General features: G+C 36.8%; 2 protein-coding genes across 2 annotated transcripts; one reads left to right on the forward strand and one right to left on the reverse strand.

Moving 5' to 3' along the window:
- Window positions 1–3,988: 3,988 nt before the first annotated feature.
- On the forward strand, window positions 3,989–7,338 carry LOC110873020 (serine/threonine-protein kinase PEPKR2). The gene is made up of 4 exons (XM_022121940.2): window positions 3,989–4,172; window positions 4,560–5,407; window positions 6,075–6,371; window positions 6,826–7,338. Exons 2-4 carry the CDS (start codon window positions 4,627–4,629, stop codon window positions 7,173–7,175), a joined length of 1,428 nt encoding a protein of 475 aa, XP_021977632.1. The 5' UTR covers window positions 3,989–4,172; window positions 4,560–4,626; the 3' UTR covers window positions 7,176–7,338.
- Window positions 7,339–7,817: 479 nt separating this feature from the next.
- On the reverse strand, window positions 7,818–12,996 carry LOC110873021 (bet1-like protein At4g14600). The gene is made up of 5 exons (XM_022121941.2): window positions 12,606–12,996; window positions 10,221–10,326; window positions 9,884–10,007; window positions 9,751–9,807; window positions 7,818–8,148 (listed from the first exon to the last, which is right to left on the reverse strand). Exons 2-5 carry the CDS (start codon window positions 10,277–10,279, stop codon window positions 7,987–7,989), a joined length of 402 nt encoding a protein of 133 aa, XP_021977633.1. The 5' UTR covers window positions 10,280–10,326; window positions 12,606–12,996; the 3' UTR covers window positions 7,818–7,986.
- Between the last annotated feature and the right edge of the window lie 307 nt (window positions 12,997–13,303).

Here is a 13,303-nt window from a genome sequence, read left to right on the forward strand (position 1 = left end):
GTTCAGCAACAAATGTCTCTTGTTCACCATCATTCTAATTTTCATAATCTTTTCTTCCAATATCGAAACCGTTCTTCAAACACTTCCAGCTTAGATAAGCAAACGCTTTCAACCAATCTTCAAATCTGCTTGCCCATCTGTTATAGTCTTCAATCGCCATGAGCTTTGGCGGCTTGTTATATGTACCATAGGCGTTATCGATACTGAGAGAATCAACAATTGCCTTCTTCGGATTTGGATTTGTGTTGGTCGTTGTATTTGTTGAAGCATCCCCGGTGTTATATGTAAAAACATCGCTGAATGGGTTTAGGAATTCGTCTCCCATTTTGTAAACACCTGAAAAAATTTCAAACACTTAGAAAAATTTTCACAATTTTCAAAATTCAAACTGATGCACTTGGATCGGATGGTGATCCGATCGGACAACACAACCAAGTAACAACGTCCAAGTTTCGGATAGGCTCAAGTGTCGGACGGTGACTCGATCGGATGGTGACCCGATCGAGTGGTCGTTCGATCGAGTGACACAAGAACTTTTGAAAACATTAAACCTTCAAATCTTCACCGATCGGATGGTGATCTGATCGAGTGAGATGATGACGTCAGCGAGTGAAATAAGAACTATCTAACCCAATCCGATCGGATGGTGATCCGATCGGGCGAGATGATGACGTCAGTAACTAAATGAAGAACACAGTCTATGCCAATCCGATCGGATAGCTATCCGATCAGGTGGATGACGTCAGCAACAACGAAGAACTATACATGGTTTTTGCTTGATTTGATTCAGTTTTAGTTGGAATTTTCAATGAAAATTTGAAGGATTGGTCTTTGTTCAATTGCGAATCGTTTGATATGATTTTTAGTCAATTTTGTCCGTGAATTCCTGTTCAATTTTGAGTTTTTCTCGTTTTAATATGTGAAAAAGCAAGAACAGCAAGAAATGAGGTAGAAGATGAGAAATTTGTCAAAATTTCCAGTGAAATTTGACAGAAATCAGCAAAGAATCGCTGAAATTCCGGTGAATTTGCAATTGTCGTCTTCGATACAACCTCATGTGGCTCTGATACCACTTGTTAGGCCGTTTGATCAGGATCTGTTCGAGTAGAACGTGGCTGGATCGATCAAAATCAATGTGCGGAATCCCTTGATAATGTCACAGAATCAACAACGACAAGTTCAACGTTTAATCCGTCTGAATTCTATTGAAGATTGTGAAAGTACAACTGTTCCGGTAGAAATACAGACTGGCAGAGCTTTGCTATCAAGTTCAGCAAAAGTTCTTAAAACACTAACACTAGCTAGCTATTTATAGGCAATAACCAGGGAGGTTTTAAGTGTCACCCGATCGGATGGTGATCCGATCGAATGACATTCGTCGTCCGTCGGATTACACTTTTACAATTATGCACCGTTCCCTGAGTTGTCCTGACACAAACATACATACAAGTACATACATATACAAAATTACATACACAGCACAAAATAAGACTCGATGTAGACGGAAGCTACAGACATATGTACTAACTACGCTTCCATTTCCGGCTTGCGTGTTCAAAATTTCATAACCCGCAACCCCGGGTTTATTTCCTACGGATTAGTGCTCCCATTTACCCGGTTTACACATATCTTTATTTGACCCGTTTGGCTTGTCTTTATTAAATCCTTAATTCGGACAAACCAACAATATTAAATTTCAAGTTCTCAACTATAAATCTAAAACTAAAACTATTAATATCACATCCACAACTAGTAACAACGAGCATTTAGAGGCGTACCTTAAAGCTTTCCCTTGAGTCGACTATCCCCTCCGGTTTGGTCCCCTGGTTTATCCTTCGAGTCGCCTATAGTGCACAACCCGATTTATACATCAAATTATTATTATGGCGACCATATTCATCATATTCAAGACAAATTAATTCATGTATTTCTCATACAATTTCAGCATATATATATAATTTCACTTAGGCATTTTATCATAAATCTAGTGTGCATAATTCTCTAACTTCTCCTTTATCTAGGTTTATGCACTTTTAGGCCCTAGTTACCTCATTATATACATAACATTATTGGTGTTCAACAATTTTTCGCTACAATGTTCTTCTACCTCGTTGTATGAAACTAGTTTACATAAGAATTTGGGGGTTTTCCATCTTAGAATCGAAAACCCACTTCATCCATGACATGAACAAACACTTATGTATAGTATTCAGCAATTACTCAACAAAATCAGTGATTTTGTTTAACAATAACATTTGTGTTGTCATAGTATCATTAAATTCACAACTTTCATCTACAATTTCTTATTTCTATGGGCTTCCCCAACACTAAAAATCATACAATTTATGAAATTTCAGCATACCATTTGACTAGATGATGTAGTAGACTCTAATTTAACAACATGCAAATCAGAATCGTTTTGATTTATGGCTGAGTTTGATGGATTTGGTAGTGAAGAACATGAACTAGGGTTCTGCTCTTGTTTTTCTCCTCTGGTCGCACACACTAGTGTGTGTTTTTGATTTATTTAATTTTTATTAAACAAAGTTTCCATCCTTTACATATTCAGCCCCTCTAGTTTCGATATGGTTACAACGAAAAAAACCATGTATGTAACTCGAAAGGAAAGGGGTTTCAACGAGTTCGTTGACTTGATATCAAGGAGTCAACGTTTTGCAATAATACGGTCATCCAAATCACAATGCAAAATTCGACATAGCGAAACAATATTGAACCAAAACTGATTATCGGTGAGCAATAACTAAATCGTTAACCTAAACCAAATCGAAAACAGACGAAACCGAACCGAAATTAACCAAAAACTGAATTAACTGAAAACTGAATTAACCAAAAACATGTTATCAATTTATTTATACTCTCGTTTGACCAAAATTAGTTGAACTGAACCGAGTCAATCATATTTTTATATCTCCGGTTCATATATTTCATATTTTATATCTCCATTTCATATATTTATACTTTTAAATGAACCAAACCAAAAACCGTCAATCTAACCGAATAAACCGAATCGATTATCAGAAAATCGATTGGTTAATAAAATAGACTAACCGATAAACTCCGGTTGAGGATAATAATTGAACCAACCGAACCATGCACATCACAATGAAATGGATTAGCCTATATATATATATATATATATATATATATATATATATATATATATATATATCACAATAATGCTACAATAAATATTAGGGGCGTTTGGTTCGCAGGAATTCAATGGAATTTAAGGGAATTGGAATTTGAATTCCATCTCTTAAGATGTTTGGTTCACAAAATTTGATGGAATTGGAATCCCAATTCCAATCTTCATGTGTTTGGTTGACATTGGAATTGGAATTGGAATTGGAATTAGGCATGAATACCTTCAAATTCCTTTAACTAAAGGAATTCAAAATCCTTCGTATATATGAAGGAATTAAAGTAACTTCATTGGAATCTTCGACTGTTTCGACCCTTACCGCTTCGACCCGTACCATTTCTACCTGTACCGTTTCGACCCGTACCATTTCGACGCGAACCGTTTTGATGCGAACCGTTTCGACCCGTACCGTTTCGACCAGTACCGTTTCGACGGGTACCCTTTCGACGCGAACCGTTTCGACCAGTACCGCTTCGACCCGTACCGTTTCGACCTGTATCGTTTCTACCCGAACTGGTGGTTGTGGGTGCCGGGGTGATGGATTCCTATTCATTTGACAACAAAACACAACAAAATGGAATTGAGATTCCAATTCCAACAATTTCCAATTCCAATTAGAATGTTTAAATTTCAAATTCAATTTCTCCAATTCTAATTTCTATACAAATTCTAATTCGAATTTCAAATTCAATTTCAAATCATTCTGTAAACCAAACGCACCCTTAGAACATTATTATATTATTATATTAATAAGAAAACTAATAAAAAGTATATCTTATTTTTAAAAACTACTCGTATAAAATATGATGTACCTAGGAGTCGCTTGCAAATCAAGATGCATCAATTACATGGCGTCAAAAAGACCTCCAAATCTGTACGCAACCAATTCATCATTCACCCCCATGGATTTTAGGGCTTTTTTCAACTCTCAATCTCATCAAACACTCATCTACTTCCCCCCTACATCTCCGCCTTTATCAACATTTTCCCTTTCCATCGCTGCTAAAAGGTTCATCTCCTATGCCTATTTATTTCCACTTTATAATAACCCAATGAACATACCTATTTACGTACAATTTAATCGTTTTCTTATGATTTCTACGATCAAATTACTAAATTACCTGTGTTAGATTGAAAAACTGGTAGCAAAAAGTAAAAATTAGGTACAAATTATAATATTTAGTTTATTAGGGTTTGATGAGGAACAAGAGAAAAGCCTCTTAATCAGTCAAGCCTCCTACTTGCTCATTACAAAGTTGCCAAACAGCCCTTTAGATTGTAAAAAAAAACCTTACATTCTCTTTAGTTAATAATCAATATAATTCATTTATAGCATGTCAATTGTATACCTATATCGATTTTGTGCACAATTTAATCGTTTTCTTTTGATTTGTAGGATCAAGTTAGGTGCAATCGGAAGCAAAAGTGAAAATTAGGTTTCACTTTTAGTTTATTAGGGTTTGATGAGGAAGAAGAGAAAAGGGGGTAGTGACTTATTAGTTACCGACAATGATATGGAGATTGTGGGATCGACTGGCGATTCGGAGTCATTGATATCGTATCTCAAGTGTCATTACTCGTTAGAAGATTACGTTAGGTTGAAAAAAAGGTGTTGTAAGGAAGACGTAGTTTGTGGTGGTGACGATGTTGTTGACGGATCATGTAAGAACAGACTTGCCGGTATTGCCGCCACAGCTCCGCCCTGTGCGACGTCGTCGTCGCTTTTATCCGGGAGAGGGATTAAGAGGAAGATCGGGTGCATCGACGTAGCGACGCAAACGGGAAGGAAAAATAAGATATCGGAGGATTACGAAAAGGGTGATACGATTGGTAAGGGTAAGTTCGGGTCCGTTTGGTTGTGTCGGTGCAGGGTTACTGGCGTCGAGTTTGCGTGTAAAACGTTGGTGAAAGGGGAGGAGACGGTGCATAGGGAGGTTGAGATAATGCAGCATTTATCGGGGCATCCGGGGGTGGTGACGTTGAACGTGGTGTACGAGGATGCAGAATGTTTTCATTTGGTGATGGAGTTGTGTTCGGGCGGAAGGTTGATTGATCAGATGATGGAAGAAGGTCGGTATTCTGAACAACGAGCTGCTAATATATTTAAGGAGTTGATGATGGTTGTTAAATATTGTCATGACATGGGTGTCGTCCATCGGGATTTGAAGCCGGAGAATATTCTTTTAACAACGTCCGGGAAAATTAAGCTTGCGGATTTTGGCTTGGCTGTGAGGATCACAAATGGTACAATTCTTTTCTGGTCCAAGTTTTTTTTTCACTTTATTTATCTTGCATGAATTCCAGAAAAGCAATTTTGGAAGACATAATCTGTGTGTTTATCTGTTTAATTTGTATGCTTGTATTAAAGCAACAAATATAAATATTCTATAAACAAGAGGGCCACTTGTGCATCACTAACTGCTGCACTTTATTGGGGAATTCTGATGAAAAATGAAATCTAGTTAGATTGTGTTTGGGGATAACTGATAAGAGTTTTAACTGCCTTATAAGTTTCATGTTTTAGTATACCCCAATCTGGGATGATTTTGTCTCACTTGTTGTGTAGGTAGAGTCGTTGAGGTGGCAATTTCAACCCATTTGGTTATGGGTGGGTAAATTCTAGTTATGTTTTATCGCTAACGGGTCAAAAGGGTAAAACAAAAATAATAAAAAAAGTATAGCTTAAAAGGAAATGGTTAACCTCGTAAGTTATTTTATTCTAAAATCATGTTATTTCTAAGGTAATACAGTTTTTTGCAATTATCTGACACACCAGCTTTTTATAACTCGGCCCGGTTTGGCTTTTTAACCGTACCCATTCTATCCACCTATGATTGTAGTACAGTTATTGTTAATAGCCACTTGTGATTTGGGAGATGTCATTTTTGTTTGTGAATTTACGTAACAACAGGTCAGAGCTTAGCTGGACTGGCGGGAAGCCCGGCTTATGTAGCCCCAGAAGTGTTAACGGGAAACTACTCGGAGAAAGTGGATGTTTGGAGTGCTGGTATTCTTTTACATGTTCTTTTGGTTGGTGTTTTGCCATTTCAAGGAGCCACATTGGAGGATGTTTTTGAGGCGATTAAGACTGTGGAACTCAATTTTCACACTGGAGTATGGGAATCCGTGTCCAAACCTGCTCGTGATTTGCTTGAACGCATTCTTACAAGGAATGTCGATTCTAGAGTAACAGCTGATGAAGTATTAAGTAAGTTTTTAATTTTTAATTAGAGTTAAATGCCATTTTAGTCCCTGTGGTTTGGGCCATTTTGCCCGTTTAGTCCAAAGGTTTGAAACATTGTCATTTTAGTCCAAATAGTTTCAAGCGTTGCCATTTTAGTTCACTGGATTAACTCCGTTCATTTTTTCTGTCAGCTAGAAGGGTAATTCGATCATTTTATATGGTCGAATTGCCCTTCTAGTTAACAGAATTACATACAAAATGACCGAAATGCCCTTCTAGTTAACAGAATAAAGGGATGGAGTTAACCCAGTGGACTAAAATAGCAACGTTTGAAACTATTTGGACTAAAATGGCAACGTTTTAAACCTTTGGACTAAACTGGCAAATTGGCCCAAACCACAGGGACTAAAATGACATTTAACTCTTTTAATTATAAGTGTGCTAGTTTGGTTTACTGACAATGAAAGGGTTATTTCAGGCCATCCATGGATTATATTCTACACAGAACGCACCATAAGGTCTCTATCATTCAAGTCAAAGTTAAAACATCAAGCCGGACAATCTTCACAGACGTCTGTAGCTGAGTTGACTCATCAGTTGACCGTCAATGGCGGTTCATTAACTAAATACTCACTTCCATTATCAACATCAACAAGTTTAAGCCATGATAATTCAGAAGAGCTGGATGATTCAGGTTTAGTTGATGCACTTGCTGTTGCAATATCTAATGTGAGGATTTCGGAACCAAAAAGGAGCAGGTTATGTGTACCTAGCAGTCCCATTCGAGAGCAGTGTTCCTCAACTACTAACCTTTGCAGAGCATGTTGACCATCAACTTTGACTTTCACCTAAAATTCCTAGTAGAAGCCTAACAAAAAAGTCGATAAATTGGTATATAGTGAATGTAAATATAACGTGTCTTTTTAGCCTTTATAAATCGTCAAACTGTAGCAGGAGCTATGAATAAAATGTTCATGTGTTATAATGGTCATGAGTCATCTTATGAGCCCTTGTAATTTGTAAATATGAAAAACTGCTTAGCATGGTATAGTGTTCAAATATCATGCCAAGTTGCTTGCATGAGAGACCATTCCAATCCTTGTTTTCAAAAGGCATGCCCGAGGCGTGCAAGACAATCGGGTAAACGCCTTTGGGGCTTTAGGGTATGTGGGAAGCTGAGATAAAAACAACTGAAGGTGTATATAAATTGCGAATGGTTTACGTGATGAGATGATATGTAAAAGATGTGAGATGTAGTTTCCTGTTACATAAAAAGCTTTTTTGCTTTTTTGGTTGTACTAAAAAAGTGGATGGTTACACAGGTTTTTTACCAATTAGCACCTTGTGGTTTTTAAACCAAGTACCAGTCTTAAAGTTGGCATTTGATAGAAATGTTAGCCCAAAACATGACCAGCTTATAGTTTGACTACTTTTTGACACAAGTTAAACATTTATTATAACAAAACAATATTTATTATAAAGGAAGAAGTTTCACTTTGTTAATTGTTCTAAATCTTTACATGCAAAGAAACACACTGTCTTCAGTTTTAAGGTAGCATATGACAAACCATTTCTCTTCACTCAAACTTTTTTTTTTTTTTTTTTTGGGAACCACAAATTTCTTTTAATCCCTGTCACCTCATCTTCTTGAAAACTTGGACCACAAGTAAACCAGGAAGAGACAAAATAGGGCAAATAAGACCACATGCAGAACATGACTTGAACCAGACTGGACGATGCTCTTGTTTAGTCTCCTCATGTTGTTCTTCACTCCTGCTTGAGCTTTTATAAGTGTCATTTGCTGCAAACATGAACCGATTAGAGAAAAGGTCTCAATTCTACACGGTAATTCCATGTAACAACCAAGTTATTACCACTCGTGGCAAAATATGCGTGTTGAGTAATCATAATGCCAGTTATAAATGTCCATTTTTTATTTTATTTTGATGCACAACTAATGTATTAAATAAGACTTTTTTTTTTTTTTTGAAAATTAGCATACACTTGACCATCTTTTGGTGACATGTACCAATAACTATTTAGCTCTAATCACACGCATAGTTGTTAAAAGCTATGCAGTTAATAGCGGCGCTATAGCGGTGCTATAGCGCGCTATAGCGGTGTAGCGGAGGTCTGGCATCATAGCGGTCCAAATAGCGGTTGGGCATAGCGGTTCCGCTAATAGCGGCGCTATAGCCCGCTATTTGACCGCTATATGTAGTCCTTTATAGCGGCTGAAGCAGTGATATTAGCGGTCAGCCTTGGTCGAGGTCTTGGAAGCAGTTCATCATCATCAGAGTTCAATTGCTGTCCATCAAAGCTGATAAAAATCGAATCAAAGCTGTTCGATTCGATTGCTGGTCTGATACTCGAGTTCATCAGAGCTGTTCGATTCGAGTTTTGTTCTCCTCTTCAGTCTTCGACAGTCACCTGTCACCAAGGTATTAGTGTAATAGTGTTCTCTTCGGTCTGATACTCGAGCTCATGAATCTGTTGTGGTCTGATATCATGAATCTGTTACAGACTTATGATGAAAGTGAAAGAAAACGGCGTATGATAAAAGTAGGGATAATTAGGGTTATTTAAGTTTGGGTATTTTAACATATAACCCCCCTCCATCTTCATTAGTTTATATTTAGTCCTCATACTTGTGAATTTATATATAAACAATATAAAATTAATGGTATATGTATATAATATATATAAAAATACATAAATTATGCATGGTATAAAAATTACCGCTATATCACCTCTATACCACCGCTATAACCTATATATCGTATAGCGGACCTTGACCGCTATCCGCTATTTTACCGCTTTAACTGCTTAGGTTAAAAGCCATCATCTCTTGCGCCCAGGCCCAATTTCCTGGGAGGCAATTGCGCCTAAGTCAAGGCAATTGCGCCTAAGTCAAGGCAATTGCGCTTCAATTCTCCAGGTGATGGTTCATGCGCAGATTCCGGTAAGATTCCTAGATTTTTGAGAGTTTTCGGCCAAATTCTCTAAACTAGCAAGATTCCAGCTAGATTTCTACTTTTATCTAACGAAACTACTTTTCTACACTAATAAACTAGCATTTTATAACTTTTGGTACTAAATAGACGATATCAAATGTTATATAATATAATAGCTCTAGTTTATTTTGTTTGAAGAATAGTATTAATTTCTATTATATATAATATATTTTTTTTTGTTGTGCGCTTTTTTTTTCTCAGGCCCGCGCTTTTTTTGTGCCTTGCGCCTAGGCCCCAGGCGAGGCCTATGCGCCTTGAGTGCGCCTAACGCCTTAATAACTATGATCACATGAACAACAAGTAATTAAAAAATAAGCAATTGTGATGAGGCATTATTATATATACATCTTTACATCGTATAAACGAGTTCAGAACTAAAAATGTCATACCAGCTGATTAATAAACTCATTCTGAAATTTGGCCTCCGTTTCGATCTCTGATGCTACCTGTAATGCAACAATAAAGAGTGAGATGCTTGTATAATACACGAAACGGATGTAAAATTCTCAGAAAGATACTTACATTCCTTAACTGCCTAACTTGCTTTCGGAGGCCACTGATCTCATCATCCAGATCACCATGCATTGGATCAATGCGCAGTTGGATTTCATCAGAACCGGTTCCTTGTCTGGTGCTAAGCCCATCTCTGTGAACAATTTATATATAGTCAACATATCCAAATGAGTATTATGGAGTCATGGAAACATCAGAAGTGAAAAAAATTCAGATGAAATGGTCATGTTGACATTCAACGCGTTATAATGTTTTTCATTCACTTATTTTTTGTAGACAATTATGCTTTGCAGCTATTAATTTATTGAGAAACAAACTTGAAAACAAAATTCAATAAAGTCGTTACCTTGATCTATATGGAGCAGCACCATAGTAGCCGCCACCTCTGTTTGAACTGGACGCCATTGAACGATAGAATTTATGAGGTTGTGTTAAGCGTTAACTGAGGAACCCTGAACACACAATTGAACAAAATCAGTGACAAATCTAACAATCCCAATACTAAAGTCAAATGAAGTCCTGACATAAATGACACTCCTCACTTGACTTATGCCCAAACAAAAAGTAAATCATATATATTTTACATTATCGAACATCCTATCATATAATAACCTTCCAACACCACAAAATAACTATCACAATGATTTTCTTAAAATTCACACTCCTCATTCCTATCCTAACCGTCACTACCCATTAGCTTCTTTCTCTAGTCTGACCCACTACTTGCAATTCCACTGCAGACTTTAGCATTGGATGCTTGTAACTATGTATCACAATGTATGTAATCATATTAAAATTTTGTGTCACAATCTTCTAATCATCTCTAATGTAGTTGATGCCTTCCAGATATGCACTGACCCTAAAATCGAGTTTGTCTTTCTCTTTCTTTTCCAATGAGTCTGGTTTAACTATTATCCAAAATTTGTATAAAGCACAAAAATGTTCATCTTTTTGTTCATACTACCAACCATTCTCCCTACAACCTATTATTTCTGCTTAGTTGATCATTTGATCTCCCCTGATCCTCAGTTGAATTATCAAAACCAAAAACAATTATGAAAAGTGAAAGGCAGCAAAACATTCCCTTGAATCCCGTGATATATTTTCTACCCAGTGGCCTAAAGTTTAAGATGGGATAGAGTTATGGTAATGGTCCATGCCAATTATCCTTGTATACTTTCAAGAGGAAGCATAGCTAGCAGCTTGATGCTCAAGATTAAGTATATAAGCTATTTGATGGAAGATTGCTATATGAGATCGGGTACAAACATTTAGACATTAGAGCTAAATACGAAGTAAAAGAGCACTCAAATAAACTTTCCTGGTGTCTTTAGCATGGTGTGAAGTGTCCAAGAGTAAGGGAGACATCTTTAGCTCAATAAAATCAACTCGGTATCCGATACAACACTGACTAGATGCCTTCGATATGCAATCCCAGATGATGAGGAATACCACTATGAACCATAAACTGCCTAACTTGGTTTTAAAAAGCAATAGGCGCACAAAAGCGACGAGGTCTAAAATTGAGGCGCGAAGCGCAAAGCGCAAAAGCGGTGGGCTTATCCTACCCGGGGCGCAAGATGTTTATATAATTTTTTTTATATATCCCATAGGTTTTTAGCTTCTTTTAACCAAAATATAGCCATAAATAAGGCGTTTATACTATTTTACTTGCATGTACAAGTCAAAAAAACCCAAAGTGCAACTTTTTTCTGCAGAAAAACGCCTCAAATACATGAGGCGCGCGCCTCAGGCCAAAAAGCCCCCCCAAAAAACCCAAAAATCTGCGCCTTTTGGGCGCTTCTTGTAATTACACAAGGCGCTGAGCGAAAAAGCCCCAGAAGCTGCGCCTTAGTGCGCCTCGCGCCTAAGCGCGCCTCAGGCGCGCTTTTTAAAACCAAGCTGCCTAAATGCTTCAATCCTCTATGCTGATTGGCTTTTCTGATCATTCTCTACCTTAAACCCTAATCTCCCAAATCATGGCAAACAGTACACACACCTAGTTCACGCAAGACCGAACAAACACAAACACAAACCCCATAAACAAAGATAATCAATCACAAACACTTAATGTTAGGCAACATGCAATGTAATAATCGTTGTTCACAAATCCAAAACAACACGGTGTACCGACTATAAAAAACCTAAACACATGACGACTATCTCATAATATCGAAAATCCGAACTTTTACAGAAATCATCCAAATAACCAACTAATTTAGCGGCCTAACAATCTTTAATCTCAACTCCAAAACAAACTTGTACCGACTACCAAAAACCTAAATACATGGCAATTATCTAGTAAAATCAGAAATTCGTAAGCTAATGTTTCCTAGGGTTCCAAAAAATCATTACAAACGGATTATTATAGAAATCATCCAAATAGCAATTAATTCAGCAGCTTAATAATAATCGTTAAACACAAATCTTACTAAAAATCTACACACATGACGATTATCTCGTAAAATCCAGAATTCCTAAGCTAATGTTCCCTAGGGTTCCAGAAATTGAGAAAATAATTCATTACAAACGGATTTTAACAGAAATTATCCAAATAGCAAATTAATTCAGCAACGTAACAATCGTTAAACACAAATCCTCCGAAAATCTAAATACATGACGATTATATCGTAAAATCAAGAATTCGTAGGCTAATGCTTCCTAGGGTTTCAGAAATTCACAAAACTAAATCATTACAGATGGACTTTTATAGAATTTGTCGAGTTCTTACCGATTAAAACCTTGATTCGTGTCAGCCGAAGAGATCGGGGATCAAATCAAAATCAGATGTCTGCTTGAACAACTTCGATGGAAACGAAAAGTACCGATTCGATCAAGCGGATCTGATTATTTGTGCAGATGTGGTGGTTTCCGTAGGGTTTCTGTGATCGTTCGGGTATGTTTATGATTTAACGTTTACTGGTTAGCTTAACGCGGTTGGAGCATAAAAAAGAATAAATAAATAAATAAACTTTATGCACGAGATTAGGTTTTTTTTTTTTTTTTTTTTCTTAATGATACTTTACGATGTTAAATTACTTTCTGGTCACCTTTGAGACCTAAACACGTGTCTCTGTTAAGTGAGCTATCTTGAAATCACCTCGTATATGCAAAATGTTGTTTTCAATTTCATGAACCCATGACATCCAAACCATATGACAAAAACCTTACGTCAGGCTAGGATATATAATGGATTTGAAATACGAAAGTTACATATTAAAAGTATAAAAGTCGGGTGTAAACATGTTGATAATGTGATAAGCGCTTAAACATCATGAGATCACTTAACAGTGACTTAGAAGTTTAGAGTTTTAGTGTGTAAGGTAGGGTGTGCAAATGGAAGTTCGGTTATGATTAAGGTGAAGAAAAATCCATAACCAAAGCTAACGGTTATGGTTATTAGTTAAAACTTTTAACTATTAACCATAA

This window comes from Helianthus annuus, chromosome 4, assembly GCF_002127325.2.
Source record: "Helianthus annuus cultivar XRQ/B chromosome 4, HanXRQr2.0-SUNRISE, whole genome shotgun sequence".
NCBI classification, from domain to species: Eukaryota; Viridiplantae; Streptophyta; class Magnoliopsida; order Asterales; family Asteraceae; genus Helianthus; species Helianthus annuus.

Bases quoted from the DNA above. Each gene is read 5' to 3' on its own strand.
- LOC110873020 (XM_022121940.2), top strand. From the start codon at position 4,627: ATGAGGAAGAAGAGAAAAGGGGGTAGTGACTTATTAGTTACCGACAAT. The intron at 5,408-6,074 runs GTACAATTCTTT...ACGTAACAACAG, and splicing joins GGCTGTGAGGATCACAAATG to GTCAGAGCTTAGCTGGACTG. The intron at 6,372-6,825 runs GTAAGTTTTTAA...GGGTTATTTCAG, and splicing joins AACAGCTGATGAAGTATTAA to GCCATCCATGGATTATATTC.
- LOC110873021 (XM_022121941.2), bottom strand. From the start codon at position 10,279: ATGGCGTCCAGTTCAAACAGAGGTGGCGGCTACTATGGTGCTGCTCCA. The intron at 10,008-10,220 runs GTAACGACTTTA...AATTGTTCACAG, and splicing joins GCTGCTCCATATAGATCAAG to AGATGGGCTTAGCACCAGAC. The intron at 9,808-9,883 runs GTAAGTATCTTT...GTTGCATTACAG, and splicing joins AAGTTAGGCAGTTAAGGAAT to GTAGCATCAGAGATCGAAAC.